This window comes from Armigeres subalbatus, chromosome 1 (assembly GCF_024139115.2).
Source record: "Armigeres subalbatus isolate Guangzhou_Male chromosome 1, GZ_Asu_2, whole genome shotgun sequence".
In the NCBI taxonomy this organism is placed as follows: Eukaryota; Metazoa; Arthropoda; class Insecta; order Diptera; family Culicidae; genus Armigeres; species Armigeres subalbatus.
The window spans coordinates 138,329,790-138,347,077 of NC_085139.1; the positions used below are offsets into that span (position 1 = coordinate 138,329,790).

The 17,288-nt window shown below is 41.9% G+C and overlaps 1 protein-coding gene across 3 annotated transcripts in view; it reads left to right on the forward strand.

Moving 5' to 3' along the window:
- The window catches only part of LOC134205173 (uncharacterized), a 305,408-nt gene that overhangs the window by 270,372 nt on the left and 17,748 nt on the right, over positions 1 to 17,288 (forward strand). For all 3 annotated transcript variants that reach the window (XM_062680176.1, XM_062680177.1, XM_062680178.1), the window contains 5 exons: positions 7,202 to 7,400; positions 7,514 to 7,599; positions 7,674 to 7,803; positions 7,871 to 7,996; positions 8,249 to 9,202. In XM_062680176.1, the coding sequence (XP_062536160.1) occupies positions 7,202 to 7,400; positions 7,514 to 7,599; positions 7,674 to 7,803; positions 7,871 to 7,996; positions 8,249 to 9,202 (1,495 nt within the window). The remainder of the gene's footprint in view (positions 1 to 7,201; positions 7,401 to 7,513; positions 7,600 to 7,673; positions 7,804 to 7,870; positions 7,997 to 8,248; positions 9,203 to 17,288) is intronic.

Below are 17,288 nucleotides of genomic sequence, written 5' to 3' on the forward strand. Positions count from 1 at the left end.
ATCACCAAGAGTAGTACCCGAGTAGATGAAAATAACTCAATAATATCAATTGTTGATAAAATAGCAAAATGTGATATGGACATGATTGATATAAGAGATAAAAGATCAGACGACAATATCATTATTTTGCAGTAAAATATCATAAGGAGATCAAGTTATGCTATTTGTAAGAAGTGACCAATATCATGTGCCATTAGTTTGTTCTTATCCATAGCATATCTTGATATTTAAATGATACGTATGATATTTAAATTTCAGTGCAAATTTTTGATATTGTTGTTATTTTATCTCTTATATCAGCGGTTCTCAACCTTTTTCTTGATAGGTACCCCTTCAAACTTTTACATTCATTGAGGTACCCCCTACTGTTTTTCGCTGTAAATAAAAATAAGCTTAGCTCATAAGATATATGGAAAATGGACCTGAAAATTGACGCAATATATGGCTCCCCAAAAAGTTGTCTGAATTATTCGTTATTCTGTAAAACTTTGCAATTCAAATTAAGTTTGTACATCAAGCTTCCTATAAGACGTTGTTGACCTTTGAGGGCTTCCATGCTTCTTGAAAATAAGCTTCCGCGCTTCGTGAAAAGAGCCTTCCGAGCATCTTGTAGGGAGGCTTCAGAACCTCTTGAAAGGAGCTTCTTCAGCTTCATCAAAAAATAATTTCGATCCTCTTGAAGGGAAGCTTTAGAGTCTCTTGAAAAGACGTATCCGAACCTCTACAAAAAATGCATCCGAGCCTCTTAACAGGATGTTTCCGAGCCTCTTGAAAAGAGGCTTCAGAGTCTCAAAAAGGAAGCTTCCAACCTCTAGAAAGGAGGCTTTCAAGATTCTAGAAAAGATGCTTCCAAGCCTCCAAAAAGAAGAATTCCGAGCCTCTTGAAAGGAGGCTTCCGAGCCTCTTGAAAGGAGGCTTCCAAGCCTCTTTAATGGAAACTTCCAAGCCTCTAGAAAGGAGGCTTACAAGCCTCTAGAAAGGAGGCCTTCAAGCCTCTACAAACGAGGCTTCCAAACTTTTTGAAAAAAGGTTTTCGACCCTGTTGAGAAAAGGCCTGTTAATAGGAGGCTTCCGAGCCTCTTGAAAGGAGGCTTCCGAGCCTCTTGAAAGGAGGCTTCCGAGCCTCTTGAAAGGAGGCTTCCGAGCCTCTTGAAAGGAGGCTTTCGAGCCTCTTGAAAGGAGGCTTCCGAGCCTCTTGAAAAGAGGCTTCCGAGCCTCTTGAAAGGAGGCTTTCAATCCTCTAGAAAGGAGGCTCCCAAACATTAAAAGAAGGTTTCCGAACCGCTTGAAAGTAAGCTTCCGAGCCTCTTGAAAGGAGGCTTCCGAGCCTCTTGAAAGAAGGTTTCCGAGTCTCCTAAAAGCAGGCCACTTGTAAGGAGACTTCCAAGCTTCCAAGCCTTTAGAGAGGAGGTTTTCTAGAGAAGGTTTCCTAGTCTTAGAAGCCTTTTGAAATAAGGTTTCGGAGCCTTTAAAAAGAAAGCATACGATTTTCTTGAAAAAGGCTTTCAATCCTTTATCAACGAAGCTACTGAGCTTTTCGGAAAAGCCCTCATGCCTCTCAAATTGAGGTTTACAGACCTCTAGATTCTAGTTTCTAAACTTTTTTTCTTTTAGATCTTTTGTTACACAGCCCTTCATACACTATGCTGGTTGTAGTGGGCAGAATTCAATAGATTTTGATTTACTGATCGCTATACATATTACGTACAATACAATGTTTTGGAATCTAAAAATACATAATTATCAAAACTGTACAAGTTTAATTGGAAAAGCAATACATCCGCCATTATACTTTTTGGTTCAAGGTACCCCCTGAAGCTGGCAAAGGTACCCCTAGGGGTACATGTACCCCAGGTTGAGAACCGCTGTCTTATATCAATCAAGTCCATATCATGTTTTGTTATTCTATTTATGGTTTCTGCCCGTGTAGTAGTAGTAAAATTCATCTTTATATAGTCATTTTTTGTTCTACAATTATTTTTTAACATGTACAGTGATCGGCCGGCTTGGCCCTCCAACTTCGATTAGAATTTTTTAAATATTGTTATTTGAGTTTTAAGATATGATAATATCATGACGGCCTTTAGGAGGCGCTAGATTTTTTTTTTCCTTCCTAAGCAATGGAGGGGGAATCTGCTCAACAGACATCCTGGGTTGTCCAGGAAGTGCAGGGTTAGGGACCACCTCCAACAGCAAACGAGGGAGGCAGGACTACATCCCCGACCCGCTAAACCGTTTCCATTGCCGCCAAGCCCATAGTCCCTTCGGTACAACCAGAAAGTAATGCTTCAAAGGGGGGCCAGTGCACAACGCACCCTCGAGGTTAGCTGCGTGTCCTTGCAGCACCGAACATCCAGCCAACTTTATCTTTACACATCCTCCGAACTAGGTTGTCCGGGGTAGTGTCCAGACCACATGTGGCAAGCATGTGGTCACGCATTGCGCGAAAACGTGAGCACACGAACAACACGTGTTCCTCCGTTTCCTCTAAACCTGCGCACACCAAACACTCGGGCGAGGCCGAGCAAGCCAGCTGCTTTACCTGCACTGTGATTTTGCAGCACGCTTAAACGCCGGGCACATCGAACCCCCCATGGGGTGCTTGCTGTTCACAGCTTTGCTGGAACAAATCAAACAATTGGGAGGGTTCGTGCAGCATTATGTCTTATGTCCCTCCAATCCGCAGCGTCGGCAGAGATTGCTTCTGTTAGGGCCTTTGCAGTCCCATTGCTTGTGCCCCGGTTCCAGGCACTTGAAGCAAACTTCGGGTTGCTCGTATATGCCCACAGGGCATACCCACCATCCCGCCTTGACGCTCCCTAACTTGACTGCCTTGGAGGCGTGCGCTGCAGATAGCCGAACCAATGCTACCTGCATCCCTGCCGGACCTTTCCGTAGCCGAACGGCTGCGGTGGGCGTCTCCACTTCACACTGTCGCCGCAGTGCCGTGACGAGCTCTTCGACTTCGGTGATCTCGTCCAGGTCTTTAACCCTTAGATTCACCTCCGTCGTGAGTACCTTGACCGTCTCGACTAGAACTTCTTCCGCCAACTTCTTGTAGGCGGCGCCCTTTTGCGAGACGCCCCGCTTCAGCTCGAGGATCATCTCGCCCATCCGGGTACGTCTTATTCGACGTACGTCGGCGCCGAGTTCACCGAGCTTGACGTCACTCCTCATCGCCTTCAAGACGTCCGAGTACTTAGCCTCGTCCGCCGTGATGACTAGGGCATCGCCCCTGGAGCGATTGGCGCCTACCCTAGACTTCTTGCTACCCTCATTCGCCTGGGCCTTCTTTTCGGCCCTTGACGTCTTCGGTTTCCTCTTGTTCTTGACCAGGGTCCAGGATGCGTCATCCCCCTCTATTTTTCTGGTCTGGTGTAGCTGAGAGCTCTCAGCCTGCCGTAACCCCTCACCACCGTCTTTCCTGGGTGGACGGACCTTTCCAGGTCCTTCCTCCCCCGGCTTTGGAGGCTTCAGCTTCCCAGCCCCACTACCCTTGTTCGGGGTAGTAACCCTCCGCGTTTTGGAGCGGCCTCCAGGGAGCTCATCCCCTGGAGACTGTCTCCCCCGTTTTTGTGTCTTCTCCGTTGGAGCAGTCACTCCCGACGTGCCCGCAAATACTTGAGCCTCAGTCTGGGTAGACTTTGGCACCACCGTCTTCGCTGGCACGCCCTCGTTCGATTCGACCTTGCCCGCGAATCCTTGGAGGATCCCGCGAGTCCGCGAATCCTTGGGCCTCAGTCTAGGTAGACCTCGACTCCACGGATTTCACGGGTTTAGACTTGGCCGTCCCGACCGCCATCTCCAGCTTGGCGTCCAACATCGACTTTCGAAGTTTCAGCAAGCTCCTCTTGAGGCCCTTACTGATATTATGCTTCGATGACGCAAAGTCGATGATGGCGTCAGACAGAATGCCGCCTTCTGGAGGTTCTGGCATATCGGAGGTGAACAGATTGAGAAGCAGGGACTCGAGGATACTGCCCTGGGGGACGCCTGCGACGATGTTGTGTGCATTGGGGGCTCGCTCCGCTAGTTGAGACCCGGAATGTCCTTGCCGACAGGTAATTATTGATGATTTTCTCCAGGTAGCTGACAAGATTGTAGCGTTGTAGTTTGTACGCCAGACCATCATGTCATGCATTGTCGAATGCCTTCTCGACATCGACTCATGGCGGATGTTTTAGAGACAGACTTGTTCCATCTGAGGACACTGGTAACTCGAGTCAGTTGGTGGACGGTTAATCGACCGCGTCGAAAATCAAACTGTTCCTCGAGCAAGATGTTGAGATTTTCGGCAGACTCAAGTAACCGATGATGAATAGCTTTTTTGAATAGCTTGGATAACCCTAGAAACGATTTGGCCCCGGGAGAAATTGCTTGGTCCCAGAAGGGAACCCGCTTAAGCCCCAAGCAGCTGGTCTTGAGCCAACGGCCGCTTCCGGGTGGGCACCAAAGGCCTTCTTTTTTCTCCCGGGTCCCAGGGCGGTATAATTAGGAGAGAGTTTCGGATGTGGGGTCCTAGAACAAATAAAAGAAAATTTGACTTACTGCTTTATTTTAACGATTCTTAAAAAATGCACTGACCGAGCTTAGAGCTGTGAGGGCCAATTGTGTCGGCTGGAAATATGGCGATGGTCGAACCAAGCTCGGCGTGTTCGCCGACGAAGCCAACAGTTTCCTGGAGGTACGGATGGACGCCCGGACAAATAGGTGACGGATTTCAGCTATGTTGGCCGATTACCCGGTCGACGGAAAGCGGTAACCGTTTTTAGCTTGACGTATTCATCGACAAAAGTGGCACGGAACGGATAGTCCGCATTAGAAGATCGCGGCTTAGGCTGGATTTCCTGATTGCGGCACCATAGATCGGGTCGGCAACTATGCGGACCAAAGTTCGCTGACGAAGGCGTCACGGAACGGGCTTCACGTGGTACGGACGCTCCGGACGAAAGATGGCGGGTTTTCACTCGTTGCTCCACGGTTCACCAAAAAAAAGGGCGCGCACATCTGCTTGACTCAAGTATCTAACTTCTACTACCCATCGTTCGCCGAAGCCCCAACCACCCAAACTCTTTTGTCACTCAATTTTTCCATCTCGCATCTATCCGTATACGCGCATACGCCTTATTAGATCAGGTGCCTGTACACCAACCCCAACGCTATGATATGCGTTTGATGCGTTCGGTCTCCAACCGCCCACCGTTTTTAAACTGATCGGTAGCTATCTTACACTATTTTAATTACCCTACCGTCCCACATCATTATAATAACCAATGTTACCGTACGGTAACACCCTGAGAGAAGGCTGATGGGAAGATAACTTTTGGGGGAGAAAGGATCCTTCCCAAGCTTACGGATAGGGATGATTTTCGCTGACATCCAAGACAATGGAAAGGAGCTGAGTCGAATACACTGATTGAAGATCAGTGAAAGGTGCTCGAAGAACGAGGCACACATAATGTTTGAGTTCAAAATTCAGGTTATTGCCAAAGCCTGGGGCCTTCATGTTTTTCGGTGATTTGGCCGAGCCGTCGGTACATGTTGTTCACGGGCCATCGAGATCACCTCCTTGATGGAACGCAGCTGCCGATCAATTGCTTCAGGCGTTTCCGGCCGCGTCTCGTAGTCGACGTTGACATCCACGCACCTTTGGAACCCGCCCCAGTCGAATGGGGGACTTCGGGATTAGGATCGTGTAGTGGCCCTCTAGCTCGTCGTTGGAACAGACGACTCCGGAGCGGGTTGAGACGGTGTTCCCCCCCGGATGGTGGATGCGTTAAGGTCTCTGGCGATGATGAACTGCCCCTGCCGTCGAGTGAGCTTGACTATATATGGGCCTCTGTTAGCGGCAGTATATCCCTCCGTAGTTCGGCTGACGTACCGTCGTCGACTCTGACTTGTGTGGGACAGTATGCCGCGATTAACGTGACGACTCCGACGGAGGTGGTGACTTCTACTCGATGATTTTCAGCTTGAAGTCCGGCAACAGGCGGCTGGCGATGTTGCTCCGTAAGACAATTGCCAGTCCTCCTCTCTGGAGCTTGTTCGATCGAACCTCACCAGCCTAAAACCCGGAATTGTTGCGCTTACCTCGGGTTTCAGGTGGGTTTCGGTGATGAAATCCGCGTCAATCCCCTTCTCCTGAAAGAAATGGCTGAGCTCGATGATTTTGCTCTTGAACGAGCATGCGTTCCAGTTTGTCAGACCCAACCTGGAAGCCATTTTCAATGACGAAAAGGCTCAGAGTGTAGATCTGGTCGAACCGGGATTTGCAGCTTCAAAGTCGAGTAGCAAGTTGGTTGAATCTTGGAGCCAGTTGCTCCGGGGTGTATAGCGGAGCCGAATCCTCAGGGGGTAGAGGATGCTCATCTTGCTGGCGGCGGAATCCAGGAAGAGGCAGCGGGGGCCAGTCGCTGGAAGCTGGAGCCAGCGGTACTGGAGCTTGCTGCTGCAGCCAGTCGCTTGTGCGGTTGAAACGGTGGGAGGATTGGAATCGCTCGACGGAGAGCCGCGATGGCCGGGGTGGTCATGAGTGTAGTACTCATACTTGTGAACCTCGAGGAACTCCACGACGGATTTATGGTGATCCTTATTAGCTGGCATCACTTTCATGCATACGCTGCATACTAAAGCTCTCAATCAATAACTGAGGATATGTTAATAGAACTGAGTTGAAAAGCAGACCAAATACCAGTTGGAATGTAGAGCAATGGAAGAAGAAGAAGTAGAAGTAAATAACCTATTATAAACTCAAAATAAAAAAAAAACTTACTATGTCTGGAAATCGATTCATGCGGCACTTTTGAAATCTTACCAGTTTATTACCAGGATTCTGAAATTACGTGGTTTAGAGAAAGTATCAAAAATAAAATAAAAATTAAAAAAATGTGTTGCCAAAATCGAATGTGTTGTTGCCAACATTGAATATTGAATATTATGTAGTCCATGGGACTTCATGGATTTCGAACCTCAAATCTAACGACTCAATAGGAGACATTTACGATGCTTTTATAAACGCTGTACCCCTCTATTCATATGTTAACTCATTTTCGAGTAGTCTAGCGGCCAGAGACGTTATGACCAAAATATGATCTGGAACATATAATTTGAAAAATTGATACCTCTAGTTGACATTTTACTATGCCCGCTTTGTGACGACACCTAATACCGATCCCATCTTCTCGTATTTTTCCTACTCCAGATTCATGGGCGTCTGTGTGCAAGAAGGTCAGCTGCACGCCCTCACCGAGTACATCGAAGACGGTTCCCTGGAGCAACTGATCGCAAATAGCGCCATTTATTTGTCACCGCTGCTGAAAATACGGGTCGCACTCGGGATCGCTCGAGGGATGCAGTACGTGCACGATGTTGGTATCTTTCATCGTGACCTCACGAGCAAGGTAATCTATCTGGGTTTCTTTATAGATTAAGTGTTGCGTTTTAAAATTGTTAATCAATATCTCTGTTGTTACCATTTGATTTATTAATATCTATTTCATTTTTTTTTTCAAAGAATGTGCTAGTAAAGCGAACTGTGGACGGAATGTATGATGCAGTGGTCGGGGATTTTGGACTGGCAGCCAACATCCCGCGGAAATGGTATGCTATGTGCAGACTCGAGAGTTTGTCTATTTGTTTGAAGCATATAACTTTTTGTTTGGCAATTTTTACAGCGGTAAACCACGACTGGACACAGTAGGATCGCCCTACTGGATGAGCCCCGAGTGCTTGAAAGGGCAATGGTACGATCAAACCAGTGACGTGTTTTCCTACGGGATCATCCTCTGCGAGCTCATTGCACGGGTAATCGAAAATTTCGCGGCACACTTAATGATGGTTTCCTTTAGTTAATGTTCCACATATTTTTTAGATTGAGGCTGATCCCGATATTATGCCAAGGACTGATTCGTTCGGATTGGATTACATTGTGTTTGCTGATCTGTGTCCGAATGATACGCCACCGGCGTTTTTAAGACTGGCTTTTTATTGTTGTACCGTAAGTATAATACTGATATTTATAAAGTAGGTCGTAATGGAAGTTGATTGCTACCGTCTTACAACAAATTGTTATTTTTCTGAGATGGTTGATAGATTAAATTTCAAATGCACTTTTCATAAAAATCAACTTTAGAAGCATGTTGGTAAACTATGTAAACACATTAAAAGTTTTTTTTTATCGGAAATGTATTATTTAATATCCACAACCTAATAAACACAGTATGAAAATCATGTTTTCTCTTTCTTTCAGTATGATCCAAAGAGTCGCCCTACGTTTACTGAGTGCATCAAAAAATGCACGTTACTGTCGGACGTGTGTGAAGATAGCTACAATCAGCAGCAACATAGGCATAGTATAAGCAATGGCACTAATTCTAACACCGTCCTATCCTCGCCATCACCAGCGAACGGCAATGGTACCCCATCACTAGTGACCTCTTCTCCTGTACATAGCATTAGCAATAATTGTAATACGAACGGTACCAATAGTAACAGCAGTATTGGCAGCATGTCGACAACTTCAATAACAAAGAATGTCATAGGAAAACGGAATTCAATAGATGTCACTAACATCAGTCCAACGAGTGAAGCGGCCAAAGAAGTGGGTAAAGAAAATCTAAGTCGAGAGAATAGCTTGAACGGAGACCGCGATGGAGATAATCCTCTCCATCATCGAAGATCGTTATCCGAGAACGTCATTGTGTTTCCACCTCATACCACGCCTAGTGATAAAGCGCGCTATCACATGTATCAACGGGCGAGTAGTAAACTGGCCGAATCCGTAATTCCCGAGTCGCCTACCTACTCCAATCAAACGCTGCGGAAGGTAGCGGAAACAATGCTACTGAAAGATCCCCAGTACAAACTTCTAGCAAAGATGGACCAGGGTGGGCTGCCAAAGGCGAACCCATTCAGTGCGTTATCGCAACTGAAGGGCGTGAAGAAGATTCTCGGCCCCAATCCGGCGGTCACGACGTACAGCTCCGGGGATCTGTTCAGTTCTTGCTTTGAAATATCGGCTCCACTGCTGCGGGAGTGGAACATAGTACAAAACCGGAACGCGAAGAATCGAGATGGTTTGAGCAGCGGAGGCAGTAGCGTTGAAGGCCAGCCAAAAAGCCTACCAAGCTCTCCAACGTCCCCACGCAAAGAGTATTGCGAAGAAGAGGAAGAAGATAGTGTAACTATGAAAACCAAGGGAGCGGTAAGTATCATTCATGTTTTGGTTTGTCGTAGTTTAAATAGGTACTCTAATGATAGTGTGTTTAATAGCTTATTCGGACTGCAAGCTCTATCTCTTAGTAATGTGATGAATAGACTAAACAAAATCTTTGAAAAAATAAAACCATAAGCTATAGAGAGTCATACGTATAGATCGTTATTGGTTGTTCAAGGCCTTCCTTAGCCTAGTGTTTCACGGCTGTAAAGCAACACTATGCTGAAGAGGCTGGTTTCAAATCCCTGTCTTGTTGCAGGGAATTTTTTGGATTGGAAACTTTCTCGACTTTCCTGGACTGTGATGATATACGTAGAGGAAGTTGCCCGGTAGTGGGCATAGTTAGATATTTTTGCCATAAGTTTGTTGAATTAAATTATGTAAATAGACATATGCATTAGAGTGGGGAGCAGTTGTATGGAAAAACGCAAATTTCGTCCGATCAAGTGAGATCAAGGTTTTTCTGAATCGTTTAGGGACCCCAATCAATTGTGCAAAATATGGGCTCGATTGGTTGCGACCTCGCATGCCGCATCGCGTTTTAATTTTACATGGAGATTAGTATGGGAAAACGTACTTCTTAACATTTTTGCTCTTAGCGGCTTCAATTTATCATCAATCACGTGACTCAATACGTTAGCATATAGCCTGGAAGATGCCGAAAGACTTTGCCGAAGAAGGTACGCAGCTGAAAGGCCTACAAAAAATGTTATTACGTTTTGAAAATTGATTGTTTAAACCATATGCAAGAAATCAATGTTTCTGCCAGCACTACCGGACAACCTGTAATAATTATTGTCAATTATTGTCAGAGGGCAAACCCCATTTTCCTTCTAGTCGGAATTTTTACTTCGTGAAATCATTCTGAATATCTCCCATTAGCTCCAAAGTCCTATAAAATCAATAATTTTGAAATAACACACAGTTAAATTATTGCTCCACGTAGTTCGGCAGTGCTGGCAGAATAAATGATTTTTTGCATATGGTTTGAACACTCGATCTTCTAAGCGTTATAACTTTTTTCGTGGACGTTCCAGCAACGTGCCTTCTTCAGCAAAGTTTTTCGGCATCCTTTGGGTTATACTTTAACGTAATGTGCCACTTCGTTTGCGATGAACTGAAACCTCTAGTAGTAGAAATGCAAAAATATGCGTTCTCCCATACTAATTTTCATACAAACTTCAAACGCGATGCGGAAAGCAAGGAAGCAAGCAATCGGTCCCAAATTCTGCACAGTTGTTCAGGACCCAGAATGGCTTCAAAAAACTATTGATTTGAAAAAATGACCATGACGCCCCACTCTAATATGCATATCAATGAAAGATTAAGACCTCAGCTTACTATTGATGGAAAAAATAATTTGATAAACATGCAGATTTTTACAAAGTTGTCAATTTTTACCACATCATTTTTTTAACCAATTGTAGGCACCTCTGTACAGCGCCGTAGCGTGAGGTTGGCCAGGTTGGCCCCCGCCAAGGGCGCCAGACCTTAGGGGGCGCCGAAATCAAGATTTCAGCTTTGAGAAATAGATTAGATTTATAAGTTAAGGGGCAATTAATAACAAACCGACAACAATGGAAAGCAATGAAAATATATTTTGAAAAATCTAGTGCATGAAAAAATATATCTTTATATTTACAGCATGTCAAAGTAAATGTCAAATGGATCACTAGTTTCAAGTTATGCCGGTTGCAAGTGATTCCCTCGGATGTGATAATAAATGGGTAATTTTCCACATTTTATTCCGATAAACTATAAATTTGTGTATCGAAAAATGACCATTATGGCCGCATTTAATCCATTTAATCTGATTCAAATAAATCAGAAACTTGTACGAGTTTTTATATATGAAAAAATAAAGCGAAGTCGTTGAATATTTGGTGAATAGTAATACATAATTTGAATTTGACATATCCTCTTGGGCATATTATACTAGTTAACAATAAATATGAATGAGGATGTGAAAAAACTAATAGACTGAGTTCTATTTCAAAATGCTGGATGTTTTTAAGACCCAACCAAGTCGACCAGTGATTCCAAACTACCGATAGACACACTCCAGAAATGGATTTATCTCGATCCGAATAAACCGATTCGTGATTTTCTTGATCTGACTAAGTCCTTCCTATCGTTATTTCAATCAATGACCAACTCACTCCAAATTTTATTGAAAGCCCATTTTTATTGATCCAAGTAGGTCTCATGGCGATTTCGAAGCGTTTTCTTGATTCGACAACGTCCGGTAGCGGTTCGCCCAACGAAGGACAAATTTCATATTTAAAATTGATTGTACTTTTTTTTTGTTGGGGCGCAGAACCACTACGTCAATTGAGTTAAACTTTGGTGGTATACTCCTGATTATTATGAATTATTCGCATCTTGTAGATTGATTACTCTTTGTCAAGTAAACAACCTAAGATGCGTCTTTTCCCAGTCGTGCCAAATTGAATTAATAAAACCCACTACCTTTCCAGGAATTGCAGTCCAATTTTTTCATGGTTGCATAAAGCCACTATTTGGTAAACTAGATCTACACTTGTACAATGCATCACAACTGCAGATCAGATAATCCTAGGTTTCATGTCCTATGTTACAGAAACGACAAATATCATTCTTAATCTAGCCAATATTTTTCAAATGATATCTACTTGGACATTGTTCGGTTTTAATGCCAGTAAGATGCAAAAACAGGTTGTCCACTCATCTGTGAAAACAAAATCCCCTGATTTTCCAGGTGATATACATTATTTTCTAGGTAAAAACAAACGAGCCATATATACATTTTTGCAGCAAAATAATCAATTCAAACAAGTAAAAATTGTGAAAAACGTTTTTCAAAAGAAACGATTGCTGGTCTCATAACATTTTTTCTATTAAACTACTTAAGAAATTCCTCTAGGAATTCCTCCACAAGTTCATCCAGAAACTGCTGCAGTCATTCAATTAAAAATTCTCTCATGTGTTCCATCGAAAATTTCTCCAGGAATTCCTTCGAATCGAAAAGGATGGATTCAGTAATTTATTCAAAAATAGATCTCTGAGAATTGCTTCGGAATTTTCTTCAGGAATTCCTTCGGATCTTCCTCCAGGATTTCATTCAGAAATATCTTTACAAAAACTTCATTAAACATGCCAAGGAATTGCTCCGGAAGTTCCTTAGAAATTTCCTTTAGGGAACGCTTTAAAAAATTTCTGAAAAAATCCTCGAAAAAAAACCTACTTCCGTAAAATGTTTTGGAGATTTCTTCAGCTATTAGGAATTTATTTGGATTTTAATTGAGTAATTTCTTTAGAGAAACTTCAGAAAGCTTATCAAGGAAATGTTCCGAAAATTTATTTGAGAATTTCTTCGGGAATTCCTTTGGAACTTACTTCAAAAATTCCTTCAGAAATTCATTTTGGAATGCCTTTGTAAATTCTTTTAAGAGTTTCTTCAAAAATCCCTCTAGCAATTTCCTCAGAAATATTTGAAGGAATTCCTTTGGAAACTCCTTAAGGAGTGATTTTAAAAATCCGTTTAGGAATTCGTTCGGACGGAAAAACAGTATGAGATTACTAATGTCGTTCCCGTTCACGTGACTAACATCTAGTTTGTTTGGAGAATAGTATCACTACCGGTAGTGCCAAAGCAATGATGATGATTCAACCTAAACATGCAATACAACATGATTTATGAATAATAAACAATTAAGCTTTTAGAAGCATATTTTGGCAAAATAATTTAAATGGTTACAGTGCCACTAGCGCATAAGTACTAGACGCCTTTACTGGAAATACCTTCGGAAAATGCTTCCGAAATTCTTTTGGATTTTTTTAGGAACTCATTCAGAAATTTGCTTTGGAGATTCCTCGGGAAATTCCTATACGAATTACTTTGGAAATGCTAATAAATTCCTCCAGGAATTTCTTCGGAACTTAATTCTGGAATTCCTAAAGGAAATTGTTCCAGGTAGGAGGAATGACGGCTTTGGCAGGTTTTGTTCTATTATTGGCAGGGGGTTTTTTTATGTCTGACTATGCTCAAATTTGGCCTAAACATTCTTTGCATATCAAAGAACATTGTGGCCAAATTTCATAAAATTTGGTCAACAAAAACCCCCCTGCCAATAATAGAACAAAACTTGCCAAAGCCGTCTTTCCCCTATTTCTTTAAAAATTCCTCCAATAGCTTCTTTGAAAATTCCTAGACAATTTTATTTAGGGGGAAAGACGGCTTTGGCAGGTTTTGTTCTATTATTGGCAGGGGGGTTTTTGTTGACCAAATTTTATGAAATTTGGCCACAATGTTCTTTGATATGCAAAGAATGTTTAGGCCAAATTTGAGCATAGTCAGACATAAAAAAACCCCCTGCCAATAATAGAACAAAACCTGCCAAAGCCGTCATTCCCCCTAGTTAATCTTCTAAAACAATTTCATAAAAATGTATCAGAAATTGATTTTGATTGATTGATGTTTTTATAAATTCATTAAGGTTTTTTTCGAGAATAACTTTGAAAATTCTCTAGAATTTTGTTTAAAGATTTCCTTTGGAAAAAACATTCGGGATTCCTTCGGGAATTCTTTCGAAACTTCATTTAGCAAACATCCTTCACAAATTCCTTTTTTTTTAGAATTTCTTAAAGAATTCATTCGGAAATTCCTCCTGAAATTCCTTTTGAAACTCCTCCAGGAATTCTTTCGAGGACTCATCTTGTTAATTCCTCCAGGAATAATTAAGAAAATAACGCCAAAAGTTCCTATATACAGCTTTAGGAAAATCCTCCGAAAATTCCAGATCCAGAAATTTCTTCGGTAGTTCCTCCATTGCTTTAAAAAAAACCTTGATAATTTTGATTTTTTAATACATTCCTGAAGATAATTTACAAAACAATCCCTCATTGATTTCCCGAATAAATTTCTAGATTTCTCTAGATTCCTTTAACGATGACAAAAGGTTTTTTTTGCCCATAGATCGAAACAACGATCCTTAAATGTTCAATTCATTTTTAGTTGTATGATTTGATTGGTATATTTACTCAAAGTTGTGGATCATTTTCATCTCTTGAAAGAGTTTCACTTGTGATGTATTGATTACCGTGTATTGAAATTCCCCATAATTGTGTGAATTCCCTCATATTCCCAGGATTTTTCCGGTCAAATCCCTGACAACTCTAGGTTTTCCTGGTAGTTGATAGCCCGAAGGAGCTCTCTCTTTGAATTTTTGATTACTGGGAATTATAAATCTCTAATTTTGCTTAGTAAGAAAGGGGCGCCCAAAAAGGTTTCGCCAAGGGCGCTGAGAGTCCACGCTACTGCTCTGCCTCTGTAATATTATTTTAAATGGAAAAATATTGCATCTCATAGGTACTAGATAAATGTCAATTTTATTATGAAAAATAATTTCTGGAGTCAGGGCCTACTGACGCTCAATTCAAATTATGCCGCGTTGGCGCGGTTGCGTCACTTGAGACGTAAGATCGATAAGATAGTTATCGACAATGGATAATATTAGAAATACTAGAATAAGAGTTCGGCGAAGACGCCATCTTGTATCCAATCGAACCGTCAAAAGCGGTTCCAATCGACTTGTTTACTTTTTGCATCCATAAGAACCAAGCAAAAAGTTCAAGTGCTGCCAGTATTATTTTCGCGATTTCATGCTTTTTTATACTTTGCCAATTCGACAGTTTTTCATTCCGCCCGTCTCTGGTTATAGAGTTGCTAGATAACATGCATTTTATACACATCCAATCGAGAATTCAAATACACATGATTCTTTTTTTACACGGGGAATTTTGTATGGGATTTTTTTACACGGCCGTGTAAAAAAATCCGTGTAAAAACAGAATCGGGTGTAACTATAAATTCATGCCACACAGAAAGATCCACAATTTTCACAGATGAAAAAATGTGATCAACTATAACTACTATGCATGGGCGGCTGTACGCTCCGGTATTAGCAATAAAACATCGTTTTGATATTTTACACAAATGGTAATCTTCAAATGCACTATTAGCTCCCCTGTTCAGCACAGGCTCACTACCGACTAATGGCCACAACTGGGCAACTTCCATTAGGTATGTAAAAATAATATCAAAATGATTTCAAAGTCAGTGTTGGTTAACTCATTCCTAAATATCAATCATCGAGCTCTCACGTTTGCGATTTAAAAAAAGGCATTGCCTTAACTAGAGGCCTGAATAAGAGGATCACGGATAGAAAATATAACTCTGCCAACACTGCATTCAATCTTCTTCGTCAAAGAACAACACATGAAAAGGGAGAAATGGTTTATGTGGATAAATTCTCACAATTCGCTATTTTATGTGACCACATCACATAACAATAGAATCCAATAAACAATGGAATTTCATTTCATAATCTATAAATGACTTGCATATATTATTGCAAACTAATGTAAGAATTATTATTAATACAATTAAGTGGTGGAATTCAATGGGATTGTATAAACTCGTGTTATGACAGGTGATTATTAAATTGTTTATTTAAAAATGGCATTAAATCGAATTTGGCCGTTTTCAGTATGTGAGCCAACATTTTGGCTGCTTGACAGGTCTCCTGCTCGATTGGCTGCTGTTTTTTGACGGTTCGATTGACGGCACATACCTATCCGCGTTTCTCTTATTCAGGCCTCTAGCCTAGACGCAATTTATTGTATAAACACACATAAAAGAAAACTATTCTAGCATGGTATTTGAAAGCGTCGTTTGTTCAAATGAGAGACTCTCATTAAGCTTTTTCGCTAATACCTATGTAGGCTAGTTTCGCATTGGTAGTAATATTTTTATCTTTAGCAGTAGACAAAGTATTTTATTCAAACATGTATATGCTTAAAAAATCTCATGTAAATGTTAGTATGGCTTAGTATTTTTTTTTGAGGTTAAGATTCAGTTTTATTTTGTCAAAGTTAAAATTATTTTTATTTTGTCATTTTATGTACAGTCATTTACAAAAAAGCGGAGAATTTTCACTCGCGCAGCTCTTCCAATTCCTGGCAAAACAGGTCTCGTGAGGTCCTCGAACGACAGACGCCTCTGCTGTAGGACCGTCCAGGGCAGGCCCATTCAGTGCAGCTACCAGGGCTGCCATAAATACAGATTTATCTGTATTATACAGATTTTTAAACATCAATACAGACTTGATACAGATTACAGATTTTATACAGATTTTTCAAATACTGTCTTCGATAGCTATGGCGACTCAGTATGAGTCGACGAAAAAAATGGTTTTCGCGAGAGAAAAAACTTGAACACGTCTATCCTTTACAAGATCTAACTTTATTCTGCTTTTTTGTTACAGCGTGGTTGGCAAACAGGAAATACATAAAAATAGGCAAGAAAATTAATTATTTCAAGATAATATCAAGGGGTTCTTCAATGCAAATTTATCGCAAACATAACAATTCATTCTCCCCCCGTTGAGGCTTGTGACTCAACACAAGGAAGTTCAGCAATTTTTGTAACCGCTGTTTGAAGGTGGTGTAGATACTCCTTTGACCACCTGTTCCAGAAGTGTTGTTGCATTAATTGTATGTGCTGCCACCTTCTTAAACGATTAATCCTTTCTGTTGCATACGATGGCTCTGGAATTGCCACCGCCGATCTACCGATCAAGAAATGAGAAGGCGTTAAAATCGCCATATCGTTGGGATCCTCTGACATCGCACACAAAGGCCGAGAATTTAAAATTGCTTCCGTTTGAGATAGGAAGGTGTTCATTTCTTCTGTAGTCAGCCGTGTTTCTCCAACGACTCGTTTCATATGGTATTTCAACGACTTAACACCGGCCTCCCAAATCCCTCCAAAGTGCGGACTTCTGGGAGGTATAAAATGCCAAGTGATGCCCTTGATAGAACAGAATTCTTCGACCTTGGCGCGATGCTGTTCATTTACAAACAAGTCCTTCAATGCCCTTAGCTCGTGGTTGGCTCCGATAAAAGAAGTACCATTGTCAACTCGAGAGAATGCTCCGGGAGATTACCCATGAACTGGCTACTGATGTTCGGTCGATATTTAGCACAAGTTTGGCAACCAGAAATGATTCTTTTGATGATGGATTTCGCACGCAGC